General features: G+C 47.5%; 1 protein-coding gene across 3 annotated transcripts in view; it reads right to left on the bottom strand.

Moving 5' to 3' along the window:
* The window catches only part of VSTM4 (V-set and transmembrane domain containing 4), a 102,910-nt gene that overhangs the window by 49,700 nt on the left and 26,637 nt on the right, over positions 1-26,573 (bottom strand). Inside the window, exons 3-4 of one of the 3 annotated variants that reach the window (XM_019499455.2) lie at positions 8,542-8,610; positions 4,858-4,965 (exon numbers count right to left, since the gene is read on the bottom strand). The exons of 1 other annotated variant lie outside the window; for it this stretch is intronic. In XM_019499455.2, the coding sequence (XP_019355000.1) occupies positions 4,858-4,965; positions 8,542-8,610 (177 nt within the window). The remainder of the gene's footprint in view (positions 1-4,857; positions 4,966-8,541; positions 8,611-26,573) is intronic. One more of the 3 variants, XM_006262057.4, reaches the window with a different exon arrangement.

Here is a 26,573-nt window from a genome sequence, read left to right on the forward strand (position 1 = left end):
GGCTGGGCCTTAGCCCTTATCCAATCTCAGTCTTAGTTCAGATGGTGTAATGTCCTTATTCAGGCCTCACGTCAGCCTTTCTCATTATTGTGTTTACCCTGGGGTGTCTTCCCTCAGGACACTCTCTCTCTCCCAGGGACTACTCACGAGTTTAGTATCCTTTCTTTATTTCTCTCTCTACAGGCTCACTGCTGTCTCAGTCTCTGTCAGCTTCATCTGGGATCCATGGTTTTGAGAGAGGTATATATCCTAGCTCCTCCAAACCAGCCTTAGCTGGGCATCCCAACTCTCAGGATTGCCACCACTTGCCCCTGCCGGGGCATTTGTTTGCTTCCTGCTACTCTGGGCTCTCAGGAGGCCTCCCTTCTGTTCCTCCTCGAATGTGGTTGATGGGGATTTTATCCCTCTCCAAGGGCCAGCTGACAAACCTGCCAGCACGTATCTACAAAATGTGCCCACGCCGGTATAGGGGAGTGCAGCTGATCTCCAGTGGCATTCTGCTGTTGCTGCTTTTCTCCCTGCTCCTGCCCCAGTGCAGCTTGTCTTCTGGTGGCAGCATCTCCACCACTGCGTGTCTGATCTTTGGCAGCATTCTGTAGCCGCCGCTTCTCCTTCTGCTCTGGCAGTGGAGGCACGTTTTGGTTCATGGCAGTGTTCCTCCCACAAGCACATTGCTTTCTTGACATGGAGTCCTTTCCATAATCTGAAATTGTGAGAGAAATCTGCAGTATTCTTTCCTTGGAAAATGACTACATTCTGAGAGGTTTTACCTCTGAAACAAAGTCACAGCTTGGGATGTTTTCCTTTGTACATCCTTGAGTCATAAAAAAGCATCTTTTGACTGCCAGCAAATCTGATATGAATCCATTGCGTAAGAATACATATACAAGGTCTGAGCTATAGACTTTGGAAACCGTCTCAACAGTACTAGAGGTTGGGAGTGAAGGCAGGTTCACAACCAGGCAATAAGACCATTACTAATACATGAGGAAATGTCCATGGTTGTTTTACTTGGCTAACAACCGCTACACAATCCCTGCTTTGTACAAGTCCTCTTAGTATGGCTGGTAAAAAACATAACGTATTGAAAAAGGTTTGACTTCAAAATTTAACAAGCTTATTTGAAATGTTGGCACTTTTCAAAAACTGACAGACGTGTGTTGACATGTTAATTTTTAATAGTAAGACTGGTTGAAACTTTTCACCAGTAAAAGTCAAAGTGGATGAGATCAAAAATCTTGTCTACATGATGAAACTGCTCCTTGACAGTTTCCCATATAGGAAAATGTTGGCTGGGTTTCACCTTCTAATTCATTAGGAATCTAGAACACAAGATACAGAAATTGGAGGACCAAACATCTCTTCTGGCGTAGCAAAGCCCTGCTTAAGTCAATGGGCCATATTCTGAACATGTTAAAGTCAAAAGTAGCAGCTGGAGAAGTTCCATAAGACCCAGTTCATTGACTGTTCTAAAACATTTGTCCTAGGAAGTCACTATCATATCTCAGGAAGAGGCACAAACCTGTTTTCCTCTTGTTTACAGTATTTTTTACTTTCAGCTTTACACAAGACAGGCACTAGAGGAGACATTTTCACTCACTTGTTAATCCATTGCAGCCTTAATAAAAATAGAATGAGTGCACAGCAGTGCTGGCAACAGTATTTATTAACATCAGCTTTTGACTTTTAAAAGTATGAGATAATAAGGTAAGATAAGGGGGAAGCAACGTGAGTTAGTTCCTGTGCACTTCAACCAAGTGAGTGATGGGCCTGGATCCTGAGACGAGAGGAAATTGCCAGCTATTGAGGGACACCACAGATTTCCAAAAGAAACTAGGTTTCATTGACAAGCTTCCAGCAAACACCATGGATGTCACATCTCTGTATACCAACGTCCCTCAAGAGGATGCATTACAAGCCATAAGAAACATTATCCCTAATAAGACATGCTTCTGTTCTCATTGAACTCCCACATTGTCCTCACATGCAATTATTTCAGACTGGGAGACTCCCTATACCTGCAAATGAATGTGGCCCCCCCAGTATGCTAATATATTCCTTTCTCTACAGCTGCCCTCTCATCCTCCTGATAGATCTTATTTACTGAAATCCAAGATGATTCTGAATTTAAGACGACCCCCCACAACTATATTCTATATGTGGAAAATTTATAAATGTGTTATAACTGACCATCCCTAGCCTCTGCCCCTTCCATCCTCCTTCCCTCCCCCACCATTTACCATCTTAAGTATGACCCCAGCCCTGCTCCAGCTCTGGTAACAGCTATTATGGCAGTGGAAGCTCCAGCCCAGGCTCTGGTCAGGTTTGGGGACAGAGCCAGAGCCACAGCAGCTACTTGCCTCCCTCTCACCTTGTACTCAAATACAAGATGAAGGACTTTCCCCTCATGTTGAATGAGGGAAAACAAATTCTTGGATTGGAGTAATTATGGCACCTAAGGTACATTGATGATATCTTCATCATAAGGACACATAGGAAAGACCTCTAAAGAAATTCCACCAGGACTTGAACCATTTCTACCCCTCCATCAAAATGACTTGAATACTCAACCCAGTGCATTCATTTCTTGGACATCACTGTGAAACTTTGCAATGGCCACATCACCACTGTATTTTTTGGAAGCCTAACGCTTGTATAGCTATCTCCACACCACCAGTTTTCATCCTAAATACACCAGTCGATCCATTATCTACAACCAAGCTCTGTGTTGTTCTGTCTGCTCTGACCCTGCCTACTGGGATGCATACCTTAGAGCTTCCTACACTTACAGTACAATCCCAAAACTGTAACTACTCAAATCAACAGACTGTGCTCTGACCTGCTGTGATACCAACCACACAACAGGGACAACAGAATCTCTTTGGTTTTCACCTATAGCCCTCAGCTTGAACACCTTGGACACATCATTCATGACGTACAACCCCTCCCAGAAAATGATGACCATCTCAAGGTAGCCTTGGGGGGCAAGCTTATCTTGTCTTACAAACAGTCCCTAATCTCAAATTATATCTTTCCAGCAGCAGGCTACTTAACTCCAATTCTCATCAAGCCACCAGACCATTCTACAGACCCAGAAGCTATATCAGCTATACCCTCTTCATCAAAACAGACATTATAACTGGACCAAACAACATAGGTGGTTCCAGATTTTAAACAGGAGCAGTGCAGGAGCAGTGACCAAGGTTACAGGGATAGCTGCATCCCTGCAACCAGCTTTGCCCCACAACACTGAGGCGGGCAGACTATGCCACAGGAGCAGTGGTTAGGGATTTTTTAAAGTCTCCATCTTCCCCTCAGTGGTTAGTGTCACATCCTCTCCCCTCCCAGGCCCATTGCTGTCAATGTCTCTGGCTGCCCAAGGGGCAGCGGAAGCTCCAGAGCCCTTTCTATTTACACCTCAAGAACTTCTCGCTGCCGCTGCTGTCTTATCTGCTCCTGCCCCACTCCAGCTAGGGCTTATGGGAGGCTGTGCAGCAGTGGGGATCAGACCCCAGCCCAGGGCAGCAGCTTGCCTCTGCCCCGTGCATGAATCCATGGGGCATGTGCCCCCCGTGCCTCCCCTCGGGTGCAAGCAGTGGCGGGAGCCCCCCCGTGCATTGGGATGAGCCGCCAGGGCTCCAGCCATGCCTCCCATTCCTTTCCTGGGCATAGATGGATCCCAGGGGCCACTACCAATTCAAGACCCCCCAGGATCGTCATCAGCAGGGAAGCAATAGCTGTGGTTTTAAACTTGGCACCATTTTTGTCTCCCGGCAGGGAGACAAAACCATGGCTTTCACACTTGTTTCCCTGTGAGCCAGGAGTGGGGCCTCTACACCAATGGGACTGGGGGGAGGGTCTGGGCTGGGACCAGCCTGGTTGTGGGGGAAGGGGGAGCTTGGGCCAGGGCCAAGCCAGACCAGGAGTGCTGCGCCATGCCTCTGTGGGCAGGTGGATGGTGGCGCTGGGGGGGGGGGGGGTCTTGGGGGCTATGGCCACTCCAAAATTTATCTTAGTCCCCTGTAGGCACCCCTCCCAGCGCCGCTGCCCACCCGCAGAGGCATGGCACGGTGCTTCCGGCCTGGCCCGGCCCAGCCCAGCCCGGCCCGGCCCAGCGCATCTTCGCAGCTGCATAGGACACAGCTGGGCAGCAGCTCCCTACAGGTTAGTCTAATAGGGGCTGGGTGGGGAGCTAGACAGAGCCACGGACAGCATCTGGAGAGATTTGGAAAAATTCTGACTCTAGGGAGAGGAAGGGAGGCAAGGTTCCCACTGCCTCCTTCTTCCAGAATTCTGGCTCCTAATACTCCTAATAGCAAATGTCTGCAAAGTCACAAGACAAACACTTTCTCTGGAATGCACATGCCTCTAAATACACCCCTGGAACACAATGAGCTGCAGTTGTAATCTACCATGTAAGATGCTAATTAGAAGTGGTTGAAACATTTTGACAGATTTTTTTCAGTCAAAACGCAGTCTTTTGCTAAGCGATATATTTTGCAACAAATCTGATTCAGCACTGTTTTCAAGTATTCTAATTTTTCCATCAACAAGTTTGCTTTTAATTTAATATTCATTTTGGGTTTTGGAAGGCAAAATTAAACAAACTTCAATTCAGAACAAAATGGAAGTCTTTTTGTTTCATTTTGTATTTTTTGTCATTTTTTATTCCATGGCTGGTGTCCACAGAAATCCATTTCCTTCAAAACTTTAGCAGAGATAACATTTTGCCCTGTAAAGCTGCTAGACTTAGTTTTAACTTTTTGGGCCATCTGCTGTCTTTTCATATTCCTGATGTTCTCTTTGCCAGTCAGATTCCCTCTCTAACTAAGAAGATGATATTTGTATTTCACTCACCTCTGGATCTTCTCTTGTTTAGTAGGGACTGACAAAGAATGACGAGTGTAAAAAGGAGAACACTGACAATCCCTATGGAGCACACAAACACTGCATATATGTACAAGTCTGAAAAGCAAGCACAGAATTACACTCAGCTTGGTACTTCAGTACAGGAAAAGGGGGCATATTTATACAAGACACAAAATGGATAGGCCCTGTCCTGGAGCATTTGGGATAAAGTTTTAAAAGTGCCTACAGTGCAAGTCAATAACATTTTGGGTCCTTGAGAATCAAATGCTATATTACAGAAGCCAAAAGAATGAACATTTTAAAAATACCATATTTAAACAGTTCCAAGACAAGTTTTTTTTCCCTGAAACAACACAAGCAGGAAAAAGCCACGCCTTAGATTTGAGTACTAGCCTTAGGCAGCTGGTGGCTCAGCTCCAGGCTCAGAGCTGAAGCTGGAGCTGAGCCACTGCCTGCCCCAGACCAGGGTGACTTGTGTGGTGGGGGAGACTGCACAATGTATATATGTATATATGTGTGTATATTATATATGTATATGTATGTGTGTACACACACACACACACACACACACACACATGTATATGTATCAATTGAACACAATGGTGTTTTCACATGTGCTCCAGGATGGGGGGGTGGGGCGTTTTAATTAGAATGGCTCTCAGGAGCTGCTCTAATTAAATCGCCCATAGCATCTTGTGTTTTCAGCATCCCACACTTCAAAACAGCAGCAGGGGCACTTGAACTAAAGATTGTTCGACAACTTTTAGTAAGTGTTCCTGCCGCCATTTTGAAGCATGGGGATGTTGAATACTAGGGATGTACCAATAAAGATTTTTTTCGCCAGTATGGATAGCCAGTTATTAACCAGCCATATTGGCCAATACCAATCCGATAGCCGATATGCAGCCTAGCAGCTTGGAGAGCAGTGTTTAGACAGTAAGTCTGTGGAAGGTAAGGGGCATGGGGAGGTGGGGAAGATTAAGGCCCCTAGGGTGAGGAAGGGAGTGGGGCTGGGGCTGCGGCAGGCCCTGCTCAGCCTGGGCAGGCATGGGGGGCGTGAAAGGAGCTCCCCACTGCTGCACGCACCCTGGGAGAGGCATGGGGGGCATATGCCCTCTGGATCTGTGCATGAGGCAAGGGCAGGCTGCCTGCTGCAGGCTTGGGGCCAGGGGCTCTGCTGGCCTCTTCCCGGCAGGGACTGGGCCAGGTCTATAATCAAGGCAGGTGGAGGCAGGGTGGGCAGCTGTGGCACTGGGAGGAGTTGGGGGGAGGCTATGGCAAATTTTGGGGTGGCTGTAGCCTATCCAGAGCCTCCCCTGCCAGCACCACCACCCACCCTGCTCCTGCCTGCTCTAAATGCACCCCAGCTGAGCATCTCCACTGGGAAGTGGCCAGTGCAGCCCCTGGCCCCAAGCCTGCAGCAGGCATCCAGCCCTCACCCAACACACAAGTCCCCCATGCCTCTCCCAGGGGTGTGTGCAGCAGCAGGGAGTCAACCCCCCCTTTCCTACTGCCCCTGGATGAGCGGCCCACAGCTCTGTCCTCCATACAGCCCTGGCTGGGCAGTGCCTGCCCCAGCCCCATTCCCTCCCTCACCATGGGAGCCTTGATTTGTTCCCCCTGCCCCCGCCCTGCCCCTTCCCTCCCACAGACTTAATGGCTGAATGCTGCTCTCCAAGCTGTCGGGCTACGTTTCTGGTTCCGTGCATGTGGATGCTGCAAGTGCAGCGTGGCATTTAACAGTAACATTATTGTCAATTTTCCTTTTATCAGCACTGATCTGATATGGACCAATATATCAGTGCACCTCTATTGAATATACATGATGCCAAGGCTGCTGGAGCATGCTGATTAGAATGCTCCAGCATACTCAACTAATCAATTAATTGAATATACTCCAACATGTTCTAATTAGAACATGTCACAGAAGCCATCAAGCATGTGTTTTATTGATATATTTACAATTTTAAAGCAATGTGGAAATCTACCAGTGCCTCAGTCATTATAATAAAATAAATTCTAAATACCAATATATTTCAGCATTTGATTTTGGGGTTTTTTTATCATGGAAAATCAGAGCTCCCCATGACCCCTTCACTCACCAGGATGCAGGTCTGTCTGTGGTTGAACCCCCTGCATCTGCTTTGTGGCACTGAGCAGCCCTGATATGCTGGTGGCCCGCCCCTACCCAGGCTGTTGCCCCTCACTCCCAAGTCACAGCCCCCCACAGCCCTGCCAGTGCTCCTTATTCCTGACCCACAGTTCCCCGCCCCCTCCCCCACCCATGCCGGTGCCCCTCACTCCTGACCTGCAGCCCCCTGTCCCCACTGGTGCCCCTCACTCCCAACCTGCTGCCCCCTGGCCCTGCTGGTGCCCCTCACTCATGACCTACAGCCCCCTGTCCCCGCCTCTTCTGGTACTTCTCACTCTCAGCATGCAGCCCCCTGTCCCCACCAGTGCCCTAACTCCTGACCCACAGCCCTCAGCCCCTCCCCCAGCTCTGCTGCTGCCTCTCACTCCCAACCCACAGCCCCCTACCCACCCCCAGCCCTGCCAGAAGGGGTCCCCAGCTGCCTCCCCAGGCCCCAGCTCCTCAGTGTGTGGGGCAGGGGCTGTATGGACATAGGAAACACCACTGGCAATGTGTCAAAGGGGATGGGGGGCATGTGAAGCCTGGCCAGATTGGCACCAAGCAGGAGCCGCATCCATGGCCCAGTGGGTAGGACCTGGTGCAGGAGGGTGGAGCATAACAGGAAAGCTCAGTGCCACCACTTCTGGAAGCCCTGTGCCAGTCGCACCCCCATGGCTGCCAAGGTGAGGTGTCTCCTGCCTGCTCAGCAGCAGCTGGTGGTGGTGGCAGCTGCAGGAGCTCTGGCTCATGAGGGCAGCAGGGCAAGCTTGGCTCTGGTGCTAACTGAATGGAGGAGGAGGGCGCAATCTGTGGTACTGCCCCGCTCTGGGCTGGGGCTCCTGCACTGTACTAGGTAGCATGGCCATTAGGACTGTGCAAAGCTTTGAATCATGATTCAGATTTGGAGCCTTGGATGCGGCCTCTGCCACCAACCACTCCACGCTGCTGCCCATCGCCCCACATCCCACCCTGGTTTTCCATGGCTGGTCACACATGTGGTTCCGTGGGCTACTGACAGGTGGTGCATGACTGACTAGGTGCAAGGCCCATCAACAGCCCACGGAGCCACATGTGACCAGCTGTGGAACAGTGGGGCACGGTGGCAGCACCACAGGGTGGTGGGTGGTGGCCATAGTGTGAGAGCCACCCCCTCCCCAGCTGGCCACTGCATGCAAACACCACCCTCCCCTGCCCCCCCCCCCATGGCCAGCTGGCCACTACCACCAGAACAGGTACACTAGTTAAAAAAGTTTGAAAACCCCTGCCATAGACTTACCACCAGTACCCAGCTGCTGGGGCTGCTGCCACCACCCTGTCTGGCTGTACTGACAGTCACATATGTGTATGCATGCATGTGGAACACTGTCAGCTTGCAAGAGGAAACCAACGGTTTCTCCCTTCAATGGGAAAAAAGCGTGTTTTTTTTCTTTAAAAGGGAACATCCACATTTTTCTGCATTTTTCTGTGGGAAATGGAAAACCTGGATCCCTGTTAATGAGAAACTACATGCAAATAAGCAGTAACATTCAGAGCCTTTTTACCTTCAAAAAATTTCCAGGCCTCATGGTTTTTCTTGAAAGTGGAATCATCTGATGCTTTTGATGAAACCACTGAAAAGAACAAGTAAAGAAAATATAATGAAAATCACAAATCGGTGTGGGGGAAAACTGACCCACTGAAGTCAATGGGAGTTTTGCTATTGACTTCAAAGGGGGCCAGAATTTCAGGTCATACTATCCAACAGAATGGTCAGTTCTTAGGACTGGGACACACTAACAGTGGTGTAATTCGTGCCAGTTCTGAACACAGACTACCTCATCCTGGCCAGCTGCTGTAATAGGCAATCTCATAGGACCTTGCCACTAGATAGCGAGGGAGCTTTTAGTAGCCTATTGTATTAAGCCAACTGCTACTCTGGGATAAAAGCAGACACGAGTTGTACTACTGACCCCCTCCCCCTCCCCCAGGGTAACTCTGCGTTGGATTCTAGTAAATTGTACCAGCGTAGGGCTATATATTATGTATCTACTCTTCCTTTACACTAGCATAAAGGCAGATTAGAGGGGTGTAAATGAGTCACGACCTGACTATCAGGGCTGAAATGTAACAAGCCTTTTACCAAAATTTGATCCAATTTGGCAACAACTAACTGCAGCTCCTGAAAGAGTGGTAGTTATCTCTCCAAATTAAGTCCTATATTACAGCACAGGAACATACAATGATTAAACAGAGCAAGGTTGCAGTATGCAGCTATCCCATTCTGGTATATTAAATGAGATGAACAGACTTGATTCATTACTACCACCAGCTGTCCTGTACATGCTCCCCACCATGCCTCTCACCCTCTGCACCCACCATGGAGTTCGAAGCAGCAGAGCACAGCAGCATCACCAGAATGGGAAGTTTGCAACTGTGTTTGGAGTGTGGCACCTCTTCTTAACACTTTAATATTTCAGAGGTAACCTTCCTATTTCTTAAACATTGACATTGCCACTCCAGAAACGCAATGAATAGTGGAGGTGGACGCTGCATGCCAGACCTGCCCCCAGGATATGCAGCATCCTGGGTGATATATAGGTAATATCACAAATGTTTCACCATTGTGTGTGATTACCCTACTGCTGGCCTTGAAATTAATACAAGACATGCAGGTGCAGATGATGATAGCAGTGTATGCATCAATAGTGTTGCTCAAAGCTTGTGATGAGACACCTGCACATATAGGTGCCTCGGAAAAAAGGGGGTACAGATATGCGGTGGAGTGGGATAACCGAGATGCATGTGAAGAAATAGAAGCTGACTGGCTCTGTGGATAAATCTCAGGAGCAGCAACTGGATGGTCTGGGCCCACGAGAGCAGCTCGAACTGGTGGGAGAGAATCGTGCTGACCACTTGGAATGATCAGCAGTGGCTGGAGATGTTCTGAATGATCAGGGAGACATTTTATCATATCATCTCAATGCTGGGGGCCACGAATTGCAAGGCATGTGTTGGGCCATCCTGCTGGACAAGAAGGTGGTCATGGCCATCATGAAACTGGGCACCCTGTCCAGCCTCTGCTACGTCGTGAACCAGTTCACCGTGGCTCCCTGCATGGCTGGGCTGGCGACTCATGAGGTATGCCAGCTACTGCAGGATGTCACGGCAAACAAGTTTATTTGCCTCAGGAAGTCATAGATGGCTTCAATGTCATGGGGTTCCCTAACTGCGTAGGGGCTTTAGACAGCACTCACATCCCAGTGCAGTTCCCTTTGGGGAGGGGAAGGTCTTTCATAAAAGGAAAGGATTTGTCTCCATGTTGCACCACTGGGATTGGTTCATGAACATTTTTACCGGGTGGGCCAACAGCGTGCATGATGCGTGTGTGTTCAGAAACTCTCTGCTGCCTGGCCTCGTGGAGAAAGGACACTATGCACCTGGAGTCCCTGAGACAGTGATCTGTGGTGTTGCAATTCCCCTGATTATAATAGTGGACACTGCTTACCCCCTAAAGCCCTGGCTCATGAAGCCTTATGAAGGGAATGTTATGGACCTGCAGGAGCTTGTTTTCAACTTGCATCTGAACAGATGGAGGATGGCTGCCTCTGGCATTTCAGAATGTGCCTTTGGCCAACTGAAAGCATGATGGAGGTGCTCAACTGCCAGCTTGACCTGGAGCCAGAAAATATCACGGCCTTCGTAGTGGTAGCCTGCATGCTGCACAACATCTGTGAGACCTGTGGCAAGGTTTTCAGCAAGTCATGGGCTGACAAAGCATAATGGGCAGCAGTGCAGGGACCAAGGACATATCCACAAGGAAAAGTTGGTCGGGTGGCCCTTGTGCGGGATTGCCTGGCAGCACATATGGATATGGATGCTGACAACAACTAGCAGTGGTTGTTCTTGATTACAATAAATTCTTTTATTATTTACAACATAAACATCTGGGTCTGTCTGCAGGGGTGTGCAGGGGAAGGTAGTGAATGTGGGGTGGAGGATGAGCAAGGCAGTGGGGGAGGTGGACTGGGGTAGGGGGGTTGTTGTTTGGAGGCTGGCATTGGTCTGGTAGGAGCTCATTACATACCACCCCCTAGCTAGCCTGAATCATGTCCTATGAAAGGGTTAATGACACCTCTCGTTGGCCGGATTGGGGTGGAGGGTGGATGGGGAGCGAGTGGTATGAGCAGCCTGCAGGAGTCCGGTTTATGAGAATGTGCAGACTGGGGGGGGAGTGTCAATATGCCACCCCAGTATTCCACTCCTCCGACAACCCACCATTTCAACACTATTTCACAACACCCCTCCAAAAGCTGTATGCCATGCTAAACAAACAGACAAGGTGGCAGGTGTTCAAGGTGTCATGTGGGCAGAAAAGGGGAGTGGGGGAAGCACCTGCTTTGAGGCATCCCCATGGAAACTGTTCCAAGCCCAGGCAGCTTGGGAATGCAAGGAAATGTAGTCCTAAAAGCCAGAAAACTTACAGCTGTCGGATTTGGCACCACCCACCCCTCCGCCCCCTCTCACCATACTATAAGTACACCCTTAATTTTTAATAAGAGTTCATGGTACACACCTGCTTTGGCAACACAATGTGAAACATGAAACACCCACACACCAGTCCACCTCGCCACCATCATCAGCCAAAATCACCAACCACCCAGGGAGGCATCCTCTACTCTCACCCCTGTATATTTCTGATATGATATATACAGTTTAGAAAAATGTCATATATACATTTTCATTACTTTGTAACATGGGGGGAAGGGAAAGGGAGGGGAGGGAATGATTCACATGGCTTGGTATTGGGATCACCACGGGGTCTCCTACCGGGAGACTGGACTGAGCCTAGGCAGGTGCAAGTGGCAGGGTTTTGGGGTGAGCATGGCCTGGCATGAAGGGTCGGGGCAGCTTAGCATGAGATTCCTGGCAAGAGATGGGAGGCAGGGACTCTGGAGGCAAGTTTACCAGCAAACATACGCCTTCTGCTGTAATTCATTAGGAAACACATTACTGGGAGTAGATTGGTATTTGGCTCCCGCTGCTTGAATCTGAGAGGTATTATACACAGGGCTTACTTAATTCATTCGAAAAACTGTAGTGTGAAAACACAAACGCGATGCACCAAAATAACCCAGGTTAATATTTTTAAAGCTCATTAAATTAACAAGGATTAAACATTGTGTTATGTACAACTGCCCTAGGGTCGATGAATTGGGACCTACCTAATTTGCAGTGGCTGCCTCTGGATTTCAGTCTGGGTGCATCGCCGGTTGCCATTTTCACAGCAGAGCTGTTATGTCTCAGCTGTGTGTTCTTGGGCAACCCTGGCACAGGATGCAGTCTGTCTGACTCACAAGGACTCACCCCCCTCCCTCCCCTCCTCTACATAAATGAAACTGATTAAGATGCAGTGAGAGACACACTTAAAACCCTCCAGATAAGGGTGACAAGAGTGAAACAACTGCCCTAGGTCTCATTTGCATCTGAGATGGAACCAGATGACCATTCATTTACATGAGAGATGGAGAACAGAAAGCCTGAAGCAGAGACTGCAGTGAATTCTGGGACCAGAGAAGCAGGGGAGCACTGCATGATGGGGAATCTGTGCTCCAAATGTTAATCAACCCATGTTCACACACACCCAGCTCAGCATTTATCAGACCAGTTCTAATCTGGATTTACTAAGGACTTCCCCCCCCCACCCCCCCAGACACACACACACAGCTCTAAGTTTAATAGGCATCTCGGGCCATACATTCCCCGGTCCCACTATGGGAGGCCTATTTAAACTTGATTGACTAAAACTCGGTTGCCGGGTTAGGGAATGCTGAGGCAAGAGACCGAGTCAGAGGGGGTAGGGCAACAGTTGAACAATGGTTAAAGGTTCATCACAACGTCCAGCCCGTTGGACCCTAATCACATGTGTTGTCATACTTTTCCCAAGACGACTGGTGGGAGTCCTCTCCACAAAAGGTTATGAACAGCCCAATAATTGTCTGAAGTCTGTTAAAAGACTATAGTAAGATCTGGAAAAGTCATGCTAAGCTGAGGCTTGTTCACAACAAGTAAAAATCCAAAATCCTGATGCTGCAAGCTATCTATTGTTTCTGAAGAAACCATGAGATATCCCATCAGTATATCTGCCATCCATAGGAATTTCAAGCTGGCTCCCAAGTATTTGGTTACTCCCTAATCTTAAGTGTTTCCTGATTATCAATCAGTTTCTTGAGATGTTCCAAACCAGATAACCCCTTGTCAATAGAAAAGACAATGATTTACACAATTAAGGATGCTTCGAAGCAGCTGAACTGAGGGTATAAAAATCTGTAAAAAGTGTGTGTGCTTCAAGAAGAAGAAGGAAGAAAGGAAGGAAAGAAGAAGAAAGAAGAAGAAAACTTCTGTGCTGACACCATCCCCTGTCGTTGTTGGGATGCTGGAAGAACAGATCGTCTCTCTCTTCTAGAATTGTGCTACGGACTGTGCCTGTCAGCTTTGCAGCCTGAGTACCTTGGACTGGTGAGATCCCATCGCTCCCTCTCTCTTTTCTCTCTAGGCATAAACTTCTGAACCTGAACTGTATTAGTTAAGCTTGAGCTAAGTTTCCCCAAATACTTAGTGAAACCAGGGTAGTATTGTAATTGCTTGTGCTTGTTTTTCTTTTGCATGTCTATTACTACTAGTACCATTATACATTTCACATGCTTAGCAATAAATAACTTTTATAGGCAAACTGGCAGTAACTGGGTATATTTTTCCTTCTCTGCTTCTCTTTCCTTCTGTGCTCTGCAGAAACGCTTCTATTACCTAAGCTAAAGATCCCTGTGAAGCCCAAAAATATTGTGGGGTCTGCTCATCAAGAGGCCAAAAACTGGGACGTGCTGAGTTTGAAACACATAAGGGGATCAGCTTGTACAGACTGATTGACCCAGTTTGACTCAGACGTGCCTTTATGAACTGAATGCTGGCCCATGAGGGCGTCAGCTGGACACCCAGCCGGATTCAGAGGGATTCTGTTCACCTGTGTGCTTGTGTCTGACTGCATTTTATTGTTGCTCTTATGAACTGATTCTTGGCATATGAGGGTGTCAGCCTGTCCATGCTGATCAGCCCGTCCATGCTGATCAGCCCGGCCAGGTCAGGCACGTCATGTTAATTTGTGTGTGTTTGTGTGTATGACTGATTTGGTGACTGGAGGAACCCAGTCCCATTGAGATTGAGTCCTGTAAGATAGCTCCACTGGGGGTGAGGGCTTGCAGAAGGGAGAGATACAGCTCCGTATAGTAACACAAGCAGCACATTGACAGAATCACCAAGACCCTAGAAACTATCCCTAATAAATGAGCACACCCCAAAGTAATGGGCAAATTTGGTAACAGAGCGTGGTGCTCCCCCCCACCTCTGATTGGCCGAGGGGCCTCAGAAGTCCTGCCCCTCCCAGGAGATTGACAGATGGCCATCTGTCAATCTCTGGGGAGGGGCAAGACTTCCAGGGCCCCTTGGCCAATCAGAGGTGTGGGGGTGGGCCGCTGAGCTCTGCTAGGAAAATCTCTTCCCCCTCTCCCCGTTACTGCCCCCCCCCACCGTGCTTCAGGACACCAGGACTTCCCACCTTTTCCCACCTTGCAGCTTCCTTTCCCCCCACCTCCCCGCACTTGCTGGCCATTTTTCTGCTTTTTTGCAGTCTCTGTGCTTTTTCATAGGGACTGGGCTTTTTCATAGGGACCTACCAAATTCATGGTTTCCACGAAAGTCATGAAATCGTGAATTTGGTAGGTACTTATCAATGAATGTTTAGTGGAAGAAGACACCAAGCATTGCATACAGTTATAAATAAATCTTTCGATACTTGACACCTCTGTTTTCAGTTAATTTAACTGTCCATATGTTTTGACTTTGGGACTAGAATTTTCTAAAGCTGGCCTGTGTCGCAAAACAAATTATTCTGAGAAAATGTAAGCAAAAATGGTTCAGCAGTTAAAAAGAAAAGGAGAATAGTTAATATCTAATAACTACAGATATGAAAGATTTTTGGGGGGTTAACCGACTTGAGTGCTAAAAAGACTGGAGGTAAACAGCTGAAATCTAGCATTGGCAAAGTTTTCATGGGAGATTGATGTTTTAGAGATTTCATGGGAATTGACTTGGGTTTTTACCAAGTTAGGAACCATTTCTAAAACACTAATACCAAATTGCTTTAACAACTATGGGTGCTTGTAGCCATGCTGGGAGTCTGCTCCAACATGCTGTAATTACCGTACATCAGAGCAGACTTGATTAATCAATTAATTAGCATGCTCCAACCAGCCTCCATGTCTTGTACATCAGCATCCCCATTCTTCAAAATGGCAGTGGGAGCACTTTAATTAAAGCTCATTTACTAAAGCTCATTTTGAAGTGCAGGAATGCTGATACATGAGACACTGAGGTGCTTTAATTAGGGCAGCTCTCAGAACTGATCTAATTGAAGTGGCCTCCGTTCTCCCTGCTCTCAGAACACATGCAAAAATGCCCATTCTGAGCTATGGTAAGTGCCACTGTGTCATTGGAGGAACAGCCAGGTTCCAGCACTGATTCTGTAGTCACCTGAGCCAATGTGAGCAGCCAGAAGTCCTTTCTAAATACTTCTGGAATGTGCCATTCCTGATGAATAAATTGTTCTTGCAAATCTTACAAGAGTTCATGCTGTCCATCAGAATGAACATGGGACTGAGTGCCAGAAGGCCCAGAGTTCTTTTCCCAGTTGCCTCTTTCAGTGAATGATTTATATCTTCTGTGCTTGTAAACTTTTCACACCAGTCATTTGGAGACAGACAAATATCACACCCACTTGACAGAGATACGGGTTGTAGCCATGTTGGTTTATAGGCAAAAGCAATCAGAACTCAGGCAGATGTAATCAGAACTCTTGGTAAAGGTGATATCTTTTATTAGACCAACTAGATAGTTGCAAAAAAATGTCTTTATTTGCAAGCTTTCAGGCACATGCACCCTTCCTCAGGCATAGGAGAGTGCAAAGATTGTCAAATTTCTCCCAGGTGGAAATGAAAATTTGTATTTTTCAGGACAGCTGAAAGGTGGTGTACGATCTCCTCATTGGAAAAGTTCATTTTATGCAAATTTGGCTCAGATAAAAGTTGGAACAGTCTGTTTACCTCACAGTTGTCTGATGACAAGCAGGATGTTGAATTATGCTTCTTTCTTGTTACAATGTTCCATATTTCACAGGAGGATGGGTGATGGAAGGCTCTCCTGAGCAAGCAATTTCTCTTGTGTTAAGGCTGCTCCTTGAGCATGTAGATTTGGCTCGAAACAAAGGCTGGAGCAGGGATGTCAGATTTCGGGTTTCAAGGTGCTGAATTTTGTTTCCTTCTTTTACAATCTTTGCATTCTCCTATGTCTGAGGAAGGGTGCGTGTGCCCAAAAGCTTGCAAAAAAGACATTTTCTTGCAGCTATCTAGTTGGTCTAATAAAAGATACCACCTCTGCCAAAAGTTCTGATTCCACTTGTCAGAGGGTACTTCCAGCAGTTAGAATATTGTGGCTTGCCTGAGGTTGCAAAGCAAGTATGTAAGAGAGCTTGGATCTGACCATTTTCTATTAGACCTCAATCCCTTTAATTCAGACCTAGATGTTATGTCTGTTTAGAACCTCAGCTGCTATCTATAAACAGTAGGGCTGTGCAACGTTTCGGGTGCTCATTCAATTCAGAGATTTGGCCCAATTCGGCAGCTGAATCTCCAAATCCAAATAGAATCAGGAGACCAATAAAAAGGTCCAACTCAATTTGAAGCTCTCTGAATCAATTTGAAAAAGATTCAGAGAGCTTTGGAGATTCAGGCAGTCCCCGCTCACTGCTGCAGGGAGCTGGACCTGGAGTCTGTGCTGGTAAGTAGAGGGCAGGGGAGGAGGGGGCTGAAGGAGGGGAGAGGGGACCCCCACCAGGCCCCATCCTCTGCCTGCTCCCCCATCCCCCCCGAGCGCCCCCCAACCCCTGCCCACTCCACCCCTCCCCCCTTCCATGGCTGCCCCACCTGGCCCCAGCTCCCAGGCCTTTAAAAAAAAAAAAAAAGCCCCCATTCACCGGCTGCTGCCAGATGTGGGGGGGTGATCCCTACTGCCCCCCACTGCCATGGGCTGTGTGGGGGCTCTGCCATAAGCCCCCATCACCTGCCTGCTCTCCCAGCCCCCGCCATGGCTACCCCACCTGACCCCATCTCCCGGTTCTTTAAAAAAAAAACAAAAACAAAAAGCCCCCACCATTGGGGCTTCTGGGGGCTTGTGGCAGAGTTTCCCCCCCCCCCCCACAGCATGGGGCAGCAGGGATTGTTGCCCTACCTGGCAGGAGCGAGTCCAGGGTTTTTTTTTTAAGAACCAGGAGTTGGGGCGGGTGGGGCAGCCATGGGGTGGGGGGCTGGGAGAGTGGGCGGGGGTTGGGGGGCTCTTGGCAAAGCCCTCCCCCCCACAGCATGGGGCAGTGGGGTTTGCCCCCCCCCCACCAGGCAGCAGCCAGTGAGTGGGTTTGTTTTTTTTGTTTTTTTTTAAAGAGCCAGGAACTGGGGCTGGGAGAGCGGGTAGGGGATGGGGGCTCATGACAGAGCCCCCTCACCACAGCGTGGGGCAGTGGGGATTGGCCCCCCACCTGGCAGCAACCGGTGAGTTCGGGGCTTTTTTTAAGAGCTGGGGCTGGGCAGGGCAGCCACTGATGGGGCTAGGAGAGTGGGCAGGGGATGGAGTCTGTCCAATTCAGAGATTCGGCCAATCCAGCAGTGGCTGAATCTCTGAATCAGATTTGGCTGAATTGATTCTGGACAGTGATTCAAATTACCGAATCGAATCACTGTCTCCTGAACTGGCCAAATCTGAATCCGAAGTGAATAGTAACCGCTTTGCACAGGCCTAATAAACAGTCCAAGTAGCATAGACATCCATTTATACCAGCTCTGGGTCTGATCTGTTGTCTGTGAAATGGTGCAATTCATGCTTGCTCATATTTTCTAAGTATTTGGAGATCTATGGATTTAAAAACAGTTGATCAAGAGCTAAGAATGTCTACCAGGTCAGCTTCACAAGTCAGAAGAATGAATGATTTGGCTGAAGACAGTAGCTGTTTTTTATCTAAGCGGAGCAAGAGAAGGCACTGACAATTCTTTGCATGATATTATGTTCTTCATTTTACAGAGAAATAAACCCTACTACTGAGGCTTTAAGTGATTTTGCAACTAGCTGTGAAGCGTGAAAGCAGATATTGCCTTTCCTCACCATAAAAATGGTTATGGTAGCTGTGGAAGACTAGCTGTGCCATCAAAGTAAAATTGCAGCCTGTCTCGTTGAACCAGGTAGTCTCCTTTAAACTTGCCTGCCATGACTGAGATGGAACAGGAAGAAGCCAAAGATGGACACAGTCCTGCGATAGAAAGTTGATGTTAAGTCTGCAATTTAGAAGGCTGGCTTCTCTTCATAGGGTTCCACCATCCCCATACCCCGTCCTTACCACACCAAGTGTTTCAATATTAACCTCATTAGGTCCCCACTGCGGGAGTCTCAGTCTCTTGGTTGCCTTGATTGACCTCTAGGCAGCCTGTTTCTTGTTCTCGGTCACTTGCCCCATTTTTCCCCATATGGGTCCCAACCAGACTGTCATACAGCTTGTCCCTACCCTTATTCTTTAGGGTGGAATTATATTGGGCCAATGCCCCAAACTCATGTTCGTGCTTGGTCTCTTCTTTTCCCTCCTTCAGGTCTCTGGAATGGAGTCCCGTCCCCACTGGACTCGAACTCACCAGTTTGGACGCTCCAATGACCTAGTCTTCCTGGCTCTGTGGGTAAGTACTTCTTCAGAATACACTCCTGACTCCCTTTGGTCGGTCACTCACTGATACCATCGCTCCATGCTCCCACGTGGCTTCCTCCATGCCGTTCCCTTCACCTGAGGAGAGCTGACTGCTCAGTCAGCTCTCTTTTAAATTCTTGCACTGATCAGCTGTGTGCCTGGCTGCAGTGTCCCATTTGCTGCTTTGCCAGTTCTCACAGCTGATTGCTTTAATTACCATCCAGGAACTTGAACGCGGCTCTTCTACCATCTGGGATCACCACCGCAGTAAATTTAGCTTTCTCCTTTGTTCCTTTGGTGCTTTGTGATAGAGTAGGCTTACTGCCCTGTCACACACCTCCTGCCCTAGTGAAAACCCATCCTATGGAGTCATAACTTCATCTTTACCGTCACCATCATTGGCCTTCTCCATGTCAGTCATCTCCAACTGTTTGTCAGTTTGCAGCCTTGATTGGAAGTCAGCCGCAATGTTTAGTCATCTGGGTTGGTGGTCTATAGAGAAACAAAAGGGTTGTAGGGTCAAAGCCCATCGCACAGGTCTGGAATTCTCTGTTTTAAATGTTTGTAGCCAATGATGGGGTATATAGTCCATGATCAAAGTAAATCTCCCATATAAATAGTAATGAAACAACTCAATTCTCTATTTTATAGCTAAGCATTCTCTCTCTACTGTTGAATACTGAGTCTCAGCCCTTGATAACTTCCTGCTCACAAATGCAATAGGCCACTCTTCCCCTTCTACTCACTGGGTTAAAACAGCCCCTAAGGCAATGGCCAAGGTGTCTACATGTAATCAAAATGTTTGTTTAAAATTAGGGGTATACAGCACAGGAGCATGGCATAATGCTGGCTTAATTTTCATGAACGCTGCCTGGGTTTCTGGCATTCATTCTACCTGTCTTCCTTCTCTACCTTGCAACAGGCCTGTCAATGGAGCCATCAATTCTGAGAACCACGGTATAAATTTCCAAAAATAATTTTCTAATCCCAGAAAGCCCTGTAGCTGTTTCTTTGTTTGTGGTTGTCAATAACACTGGAAGGCCTCTACTTTATCGGCAAATGAAGAGATTTTGCCGCATCCCACCTTAAAGCCCAGATATTTGGTCTCAGTCTGCCCTAGGGTACATTTTTTGGATTGGCTGTTAGTGCATTTTGTCTTAGTTCTTCCAATATCTGTTTTACATGGTGGATATGTTGTTCCCATGTCCCTGAAAAAAATTACTATATCATCAATATACTCTGTGGCGTATTCTTGGTGAGCTAGCAGTATCTTGTTCATTAGCCATTGGAACGAGGCAGGTGCCCTGTGTAGACCAAAAGGCATGCGTGTGAACTGGCATAGGCCCCAGGAAATTCTGAATGCCATTTTTACTTTGTCCTCTGGGGCCAGGGGAATTTGCCGGTAGCCCTTTGTTAAATCTAGAGTTGAGACAAACTTGGCTTGCCCTATTCTTTCTAACAGTTCTTTCATGTTTGGCATTGGGAATGTATCGAACAAGGAGATCGTGTTCACTTTCCTAAAATCGACACAAAGTTGAATGGCCCCATCTGGTTTTTGCACTACAACAAGAGGGCCTCTTTATGGGCTCTGTGATTCCTCTATAATGCCCCAGGCTAGCATTTTTTCTAATTCCTTTTGCACAGGGACATATAAGGCCTGGGGTAGCCTCCTCCAATGTTCTCTCACCACCTGACCTGGACTAGTTCTAATCCGGTGGCAAATTCCTTTGGCCCAGCCTGGCACCTCAGTAAATATGTCTTTAAATTCTCCCACCAGTTGTTCCAGTTGTTTCCTCCCTCCTTTTGGGTACTTGCATCCCAAGAACAGGGATGGAGTTACCCCCTGCATGGGAGTCCTTACTCTCCGGAGCCCATTCCTCTTCTACAGCCCTGGGGAACATCAGGTAATTTTTGTGCTCCTCCCATTTTTTTAACAGATTTAAATAATAGATCTGTTTGGTCTTCCACTGCCCAGGTTGGACTACCTCATAATTTGTGGGACCTATTTTCCTATGTATCCTAAAAGGACCCTGCCATCTGGATACTAGTTTACTGGTATTATCCGGTAGCATAACCAGGACTAAGTCACCTTCCTGTAATTCTCTACTTTAAGCACCCTGATCATACCTTTGTTTCTGACCATATTGACTTCTCTCTAAATTGCCTCGGGCTGTCTGTCTCACCCACTCTAGACACTCTCATAGCTCTAAAATTTGATGAGGACCCTTATCACTCATGGGCTCATTTTCCTTCCAACCCTCACATACAATGTCAAGGATTCTCCAATACTTATGCCCATAAATCAACTCGAATGGGGAATAGCCAAAGGATGATTGCGGTACTTCCTAAATTGCAAACATAGGAGGGGGAAAGTACAGTTCCCACCTCTTAGTGTTCCCTTGAATACTTTTCCTAATCATGGCTTTCCATGTCCAATTACATCTCTTAACCAGACCATTGGTCTGTGGGTGGTATACTGATGTCCTCAGGTGGTGTAGAATGACCTTGTCTTCCTGGCTCCGTAGGTAAGTACTTCTTCAGAATATACTCCCGAGTTCCTTTGGTCGGTCACGTGCCGCTACCATCACTCTGTGTTCCATGTGCCTTCCTCCACACTATTCTCTTCACCCAAGGAGAGCCGACTGCTCAGTCAGCTCTTTTAAATTACTGCACTGATCAGCTGTGTGCCCAGCTGCAGCATCCCATTATCTGCTTTGCTGGCTCTCACAGCTGATTGTTTTAATTGCCATCCAGGAACTTGAGCGCAGCTTTTCTCCAGTCCGGGCTCGCTGCTGTGGTAAGTTTCACTTTTTCCTTTGTTCTTTTGGTGCTTCATGACAGGGTAGGCTTACTGCTCTGTCACAGTGGCATAAAGCAAAAGCAAACATACCTCACCTTTTGTCATGCCACAAATACCCAAATTTGTGGCTGCAACAGAAGGTAGTGATATTTTTTTTGCGCTGCTTTATTGTAGCAGATGTCTATTTGCTTTATGGCAAGTGAGCCAGGGCAGCTCAGGGCTTTCTGCATTGTCTAGCCACCCCAGGGGTAGCAGGGGCTTGAAGGGCCCAATCCTGTCCACCCTTCAGAATTCCTGCATGGGATCAGTCTGCCGCAATCTCCAAGGCACATCTGGATAATTAGGGAAAGTCAGTATTTCCCTGCTTACCCAAACACGATCTCCAGAACATATCTCAGTAAGCTGGGAAAGCTGAGCAGATGTTCCCAGGGTTTGAGAGTCATGACCTTGCATGGGAATTCCAAGAATACACAGGACCAGGACCCCCATGCCTACTGTCCTGCAGCATAAACAGGTGGGATGATGGACAACACGTGTTTCGCCCAATGAGGTAGCTCAGGTGTGCTGGGACATATCCAAGCACAGCTTATCTGCTTAATTTGGCCATGTTTATTTCTAGCCATGGTCAATCCACAGCATAGCCTGGACGAGGATCATTACTTTAAGCTCCACACCATTTTCCATGAGCCGGTTGGTGACCCTTCCATAGTTCTTGAAGAGTCCATTGTAGAGGTGATCTCACTTAAATTCTCAGCATATTTTTTTTCTTTTCTGGCAGTCATTAACACAACTGCAACCTAGGTAGTGGAACACGTATCAGCTAGTCCTCCAGGCCTCCAAAAAAAGCTCTCTAGTGAATGGCCCCAAGGGCTACATCTTATTTCACTTTATCCACCTACCTGACAGGCAGGTACACAGCCATGTAACTGCAGTTTTTGACTTTTAACATTGTGATTTGGCCCTAACATTGTGATTCAAGCCTGTGGTACACAAGCCAGCAAATGTCTGTTGAACATGCTTAGTAAAACCCTGATGTCTTGCCAGGCAGGTTTGCTGTGCGACAGTATTTCTTAGTATTCCTGCACATAAGGTTGAATAAATTCTGAAATGTTAGTCAGGCAAGCACTGTGACAAGTGGGTTAGAATGAGGTGGAGGACTCTCCCATGTTTCAGTCTGAGGACCTTGGCACACATGTTAAGGTGCAATTAACATGTTAATTGGACCATGAATAGTAACAGGTCTATACCTGCAGCTGATTTATGGCATCATAAAGTGGCAAACCAGCTACAAAGATATTCCTTGTGCTCATGGAATGGTGCCATAATTTGAACATGTAGTACATCTGTGCTGATGCTGATTGTCAGGGACAGGGGTTGGCATCCATACCAGGAAAATTGGCTGCCAAGGGAATGGGTTGCAAAGCGTAAGCAAGGGTGGGGAGCAGAAGTGCTCTCCCTACCAAAAATTAGCAAACCCTGCATCCGGCAGTCTTTCCTGCTTTGCTCCATAGCCTCCACAAGGCAAAGCACATAAGCCCTGATACTCTAGTACTGGAGAGAAGTTCCCTGTTTCCAGGGCTCCTGTCCACCAGGACGTTTAAAAACTATGTACAGCCCAGGTGCACATGTGGTTTTCTCACAGCCATGGTGTACAGGGACCCTAAGATCATGGAACCTATCCCTGATCCTGGGATCCCGGTTTACTGAAACCTTTGAAAACTGTATGTGCAGATGGATTTTAGATATCTCCAGGAGATAGGCATCCTGGTACTGGGGAGAGGCTATCTGATTCCAGTATCCTTCTGCAGTGGGACCTTTCAAAATGGCATGTGCAACCTACCTGCACACTCAGTTTTCCTACAGGTAGCAACTCTTCTCTCCCAGGGGTCCCTGTGCACTGGGACCTTTAAAAATACATAAACAGCTGGGTTTTAGTCATCCCCAGCATGCAGGTATGGAATGACATAAGGTGCAATTATTGGGACTGGGGTTTACATTTCATTGCACTCTTAAGTGAACATCTGCAACCCCCCTAATAGTTTAGGAAGCAGGAGATCCAGTTTCTAGTCATCCCTGCCTCATCCAGAAGGGGCTCATTCTTGCATATTCCACTTCCTAGCAAAATATTTTAACTACCAAACCTTAGATTAATATCATCCAGTCCTTTTTCCACTTGCTCGTGAAGCTGGCCCTCTGGGCAGCCAAAAGAGGGAGATATATGGAGTCAAGAGAAAAAGCAGAAGGTTGAAGGTGTGTGGTCTCAGGGAGATAAATGATCTTCTGGATAGGAGGATTCCCTGGATTCTAATCTGAGTTCTTGCATGCAGTGGTACAGAAAATTTCTTAGTACTGTTATTCCGTTTATCTAATGAATATTAAATGCAAGGTACAGTGGGTCAAGCTGGAGAGGGATCTGGGTAATGCCTACCCCATGGTAGGGAGGTCAGAGCACCATTTTTTCCCAAATAATATAAAGTCAGTAACTATAAATGAAGTCCTTAAACAGCTATAGTCCTTGTAAGATCCCGCAGAAGAATCAAATAGCCAAGGATTCCAGGAGAGCTGGCTGTATTTTAAGCAGGACCTTTTAAGGGTGCAGGAGCAAGCTATCCTGATGAAATGGATGAATGGGAAGTGTAACAGGAGACCAACCTGACTAGACCACTGCTGTTTCAATGAGCTGAAAGTCAAAAAGAAACTCATGCAAAAAGTGGAAACTTGGTCATAGTTATAGGGAAGAAGATAGAGTATTGCATGGGATGGAGAAAGAAAGAGAGAAAATGAAGAGAAAATTAGGAAGACCAAGGCACAATTTGAGATACAGCTGGCAAAGAACATAAAAGGCAATAAAAAGGGATTCTACGAGTATGTCAAAAGTAAGAGGAAGACTAGAGAAACCATAGATACCTTACAGAATGCAGAAACCAATCTAACCATGGATGATTCAGAGAAGCCTGCAGTATTTAATGTCTTCATAAATAGAGGCAGCTACCAGATGAAGAGTGCAGCTGGCAGCCAAGATAGGGAAGGAGACAAACAGCTTTAGGATAGTAGTAAACAGGTTAAGAATTGCAGGTCAGTTGCATCTTATGCGGGGGTTAGGTGCTGAAGTCAATGCGTAAAGTGAAAATTGCGTAAGGCAAAAATCGGGGTGGGAGGTGGGGCGAGGCTTGAGTTTGCACGCGGCACTGTGCTTAGAGCTGTGCAGCTGGTGGCAGCGGCGCAGTGCGGGGTGGTGGTGAGGATGGCTGCGTGCCACCCGGCCACCACCACGCTGCCAGCAGTGACTGCCTCTGCCTCCAAAACTTCCCGCCGCCGCCACGGAGCCGTGCTTACAGCTGTGCGGCTGGCGGCAGCGGCGCAGCACAGGGTGGTGGTGGAGATGGCTGCATGCTGCCCAGCCACCACCACGCTGCTGCTGCTGCCCAGTGGCTGGCCACACAGCTCTGGGCACAGAGCTCCATGGTGACAGCGGGAGGTTTTGGAGGCAGTGGCTGTCACCGCCATAATGGACCTCCAGGTAAGTGGCAGTGCCGCGTGCAAGCTCAAGCCCCCCCCCCCATATAGTTGAATTTGCGCAAGTTAAATGCGCGTAAGATGCGATCGCCCTGTACTTAAAGAAACTAGAACAGGGGTCAGCAACCTCCGGCATGTCAGCCAACCACGGCACACACGGCCATTTTGCTTGGCACACCAATGCCAGCCTAGGCTCTAACCAGCTGCTGTCAGTTCTCCCAGCAGGCAGCTGGGAGGCTGCAAGCCCTGCTGCAAGCAGACCAGGCTCCATGGGCTGGCTGCAGCCGGAAGGCTGCAAACAGCTGCTCTGGGCTCCAGCATGTCGTAACTCCAGCACCTTCCAAGATAGACATTGTGGTTTTTTTGGTACTCTGGCCAAAAAACATTGCCTACTCTTGACCTAGAAGCTTTCAAGTTAGCAGGGCAGGATGGGATGTATGCTAATGTACAGAAGGGTTCAGAACTGGCTATAATGTAATTTCTGAGCCATTAGCTATCCTTTCTCAGAATTCTTGGAGGTTAGGTGAGGTCCTAGATGATTGGGAAAGGGTACACAGAGTGCCCATCTTTAAAAAAGAGAAGAAGGAGGATCTAGAGAATTACAGACCAGTCAATCTGACCTCAATTCCTGGAAAGATCATGGAGCAAGTCCTTAAAGAATCTACTGTGAAGCACTTAGAGGAGAACAAGGTGATCAGGAACAGCCGGAATGGATTCACCAAGAGAAGTCATGTCTGACCAACCTGATTTCCTTCTATGATAAAATGACAGGCTCTGGGGCTGGGTAGGAGAGCAGCGGATGTGACAAACCTTAACTTTAGCAAGGCTTTTGACACTGTTCCCCATGATATTCCCATTAACAAGCTAAGGAAATACAAACTATATGAAGGTACTCTAAGGTGTATACGTATCTGATAGGATCATTATACTCAATGGATGTGTCTACATGTGCCTGCGACTGCACAGTTGTTACTGATTAAGTACTAAATAACTTAACCCAGTAGCGCATGAGTCATTTCCAACTCTACTGTGCAGTAGCCATAGCTCATTGTTACGGAGATGTAGTGTCTCATATACGTGTGCCCAATGAGTAGTCATCAATGGTTCAAAGTCTACTTGGAAAAAGGTATTAAGTGGGGTTTTCCAGGGATCTGTCCTGAATTTCTGTTTCATGGGAAACTTTGATACTTTAAATTACTTGGCACCAATCTAATGCATGCAATTGCAATGGATGCAGAAAAGTCTATAACTTATGAACACTGTATCTGTACAGGTCATTTTGTCTGGTGTAAGCATTTCTTGAGTTTGACAGAAAACACACTGAAAAGGTTGAGAAGACAATGTATCCTGATAACTTCAGAGACAAGGCAAAAATCATTCAGTTATGATACTCTGGCTCAGATCCCTTGTAGCAAAGTTCACAAATAGGCCTTTGGAAAAAAAAGTTT

Source organism: Alligator mississippiensis, chromosome 6 (genome assembly GCF_030867095.1).
Source record: "Alligator mississippiensis isolate rAllMis1 chromosome 6, rAllMis1, whole genome shotgun sequence".
In the NCBI taxonomy this organism is placed as follows: domain Eukaryota; kingdom Metazoa; phylum Chordata; order Crocodylia; family Alligatoridae; genus Alligator; species Alligator mississippiensis.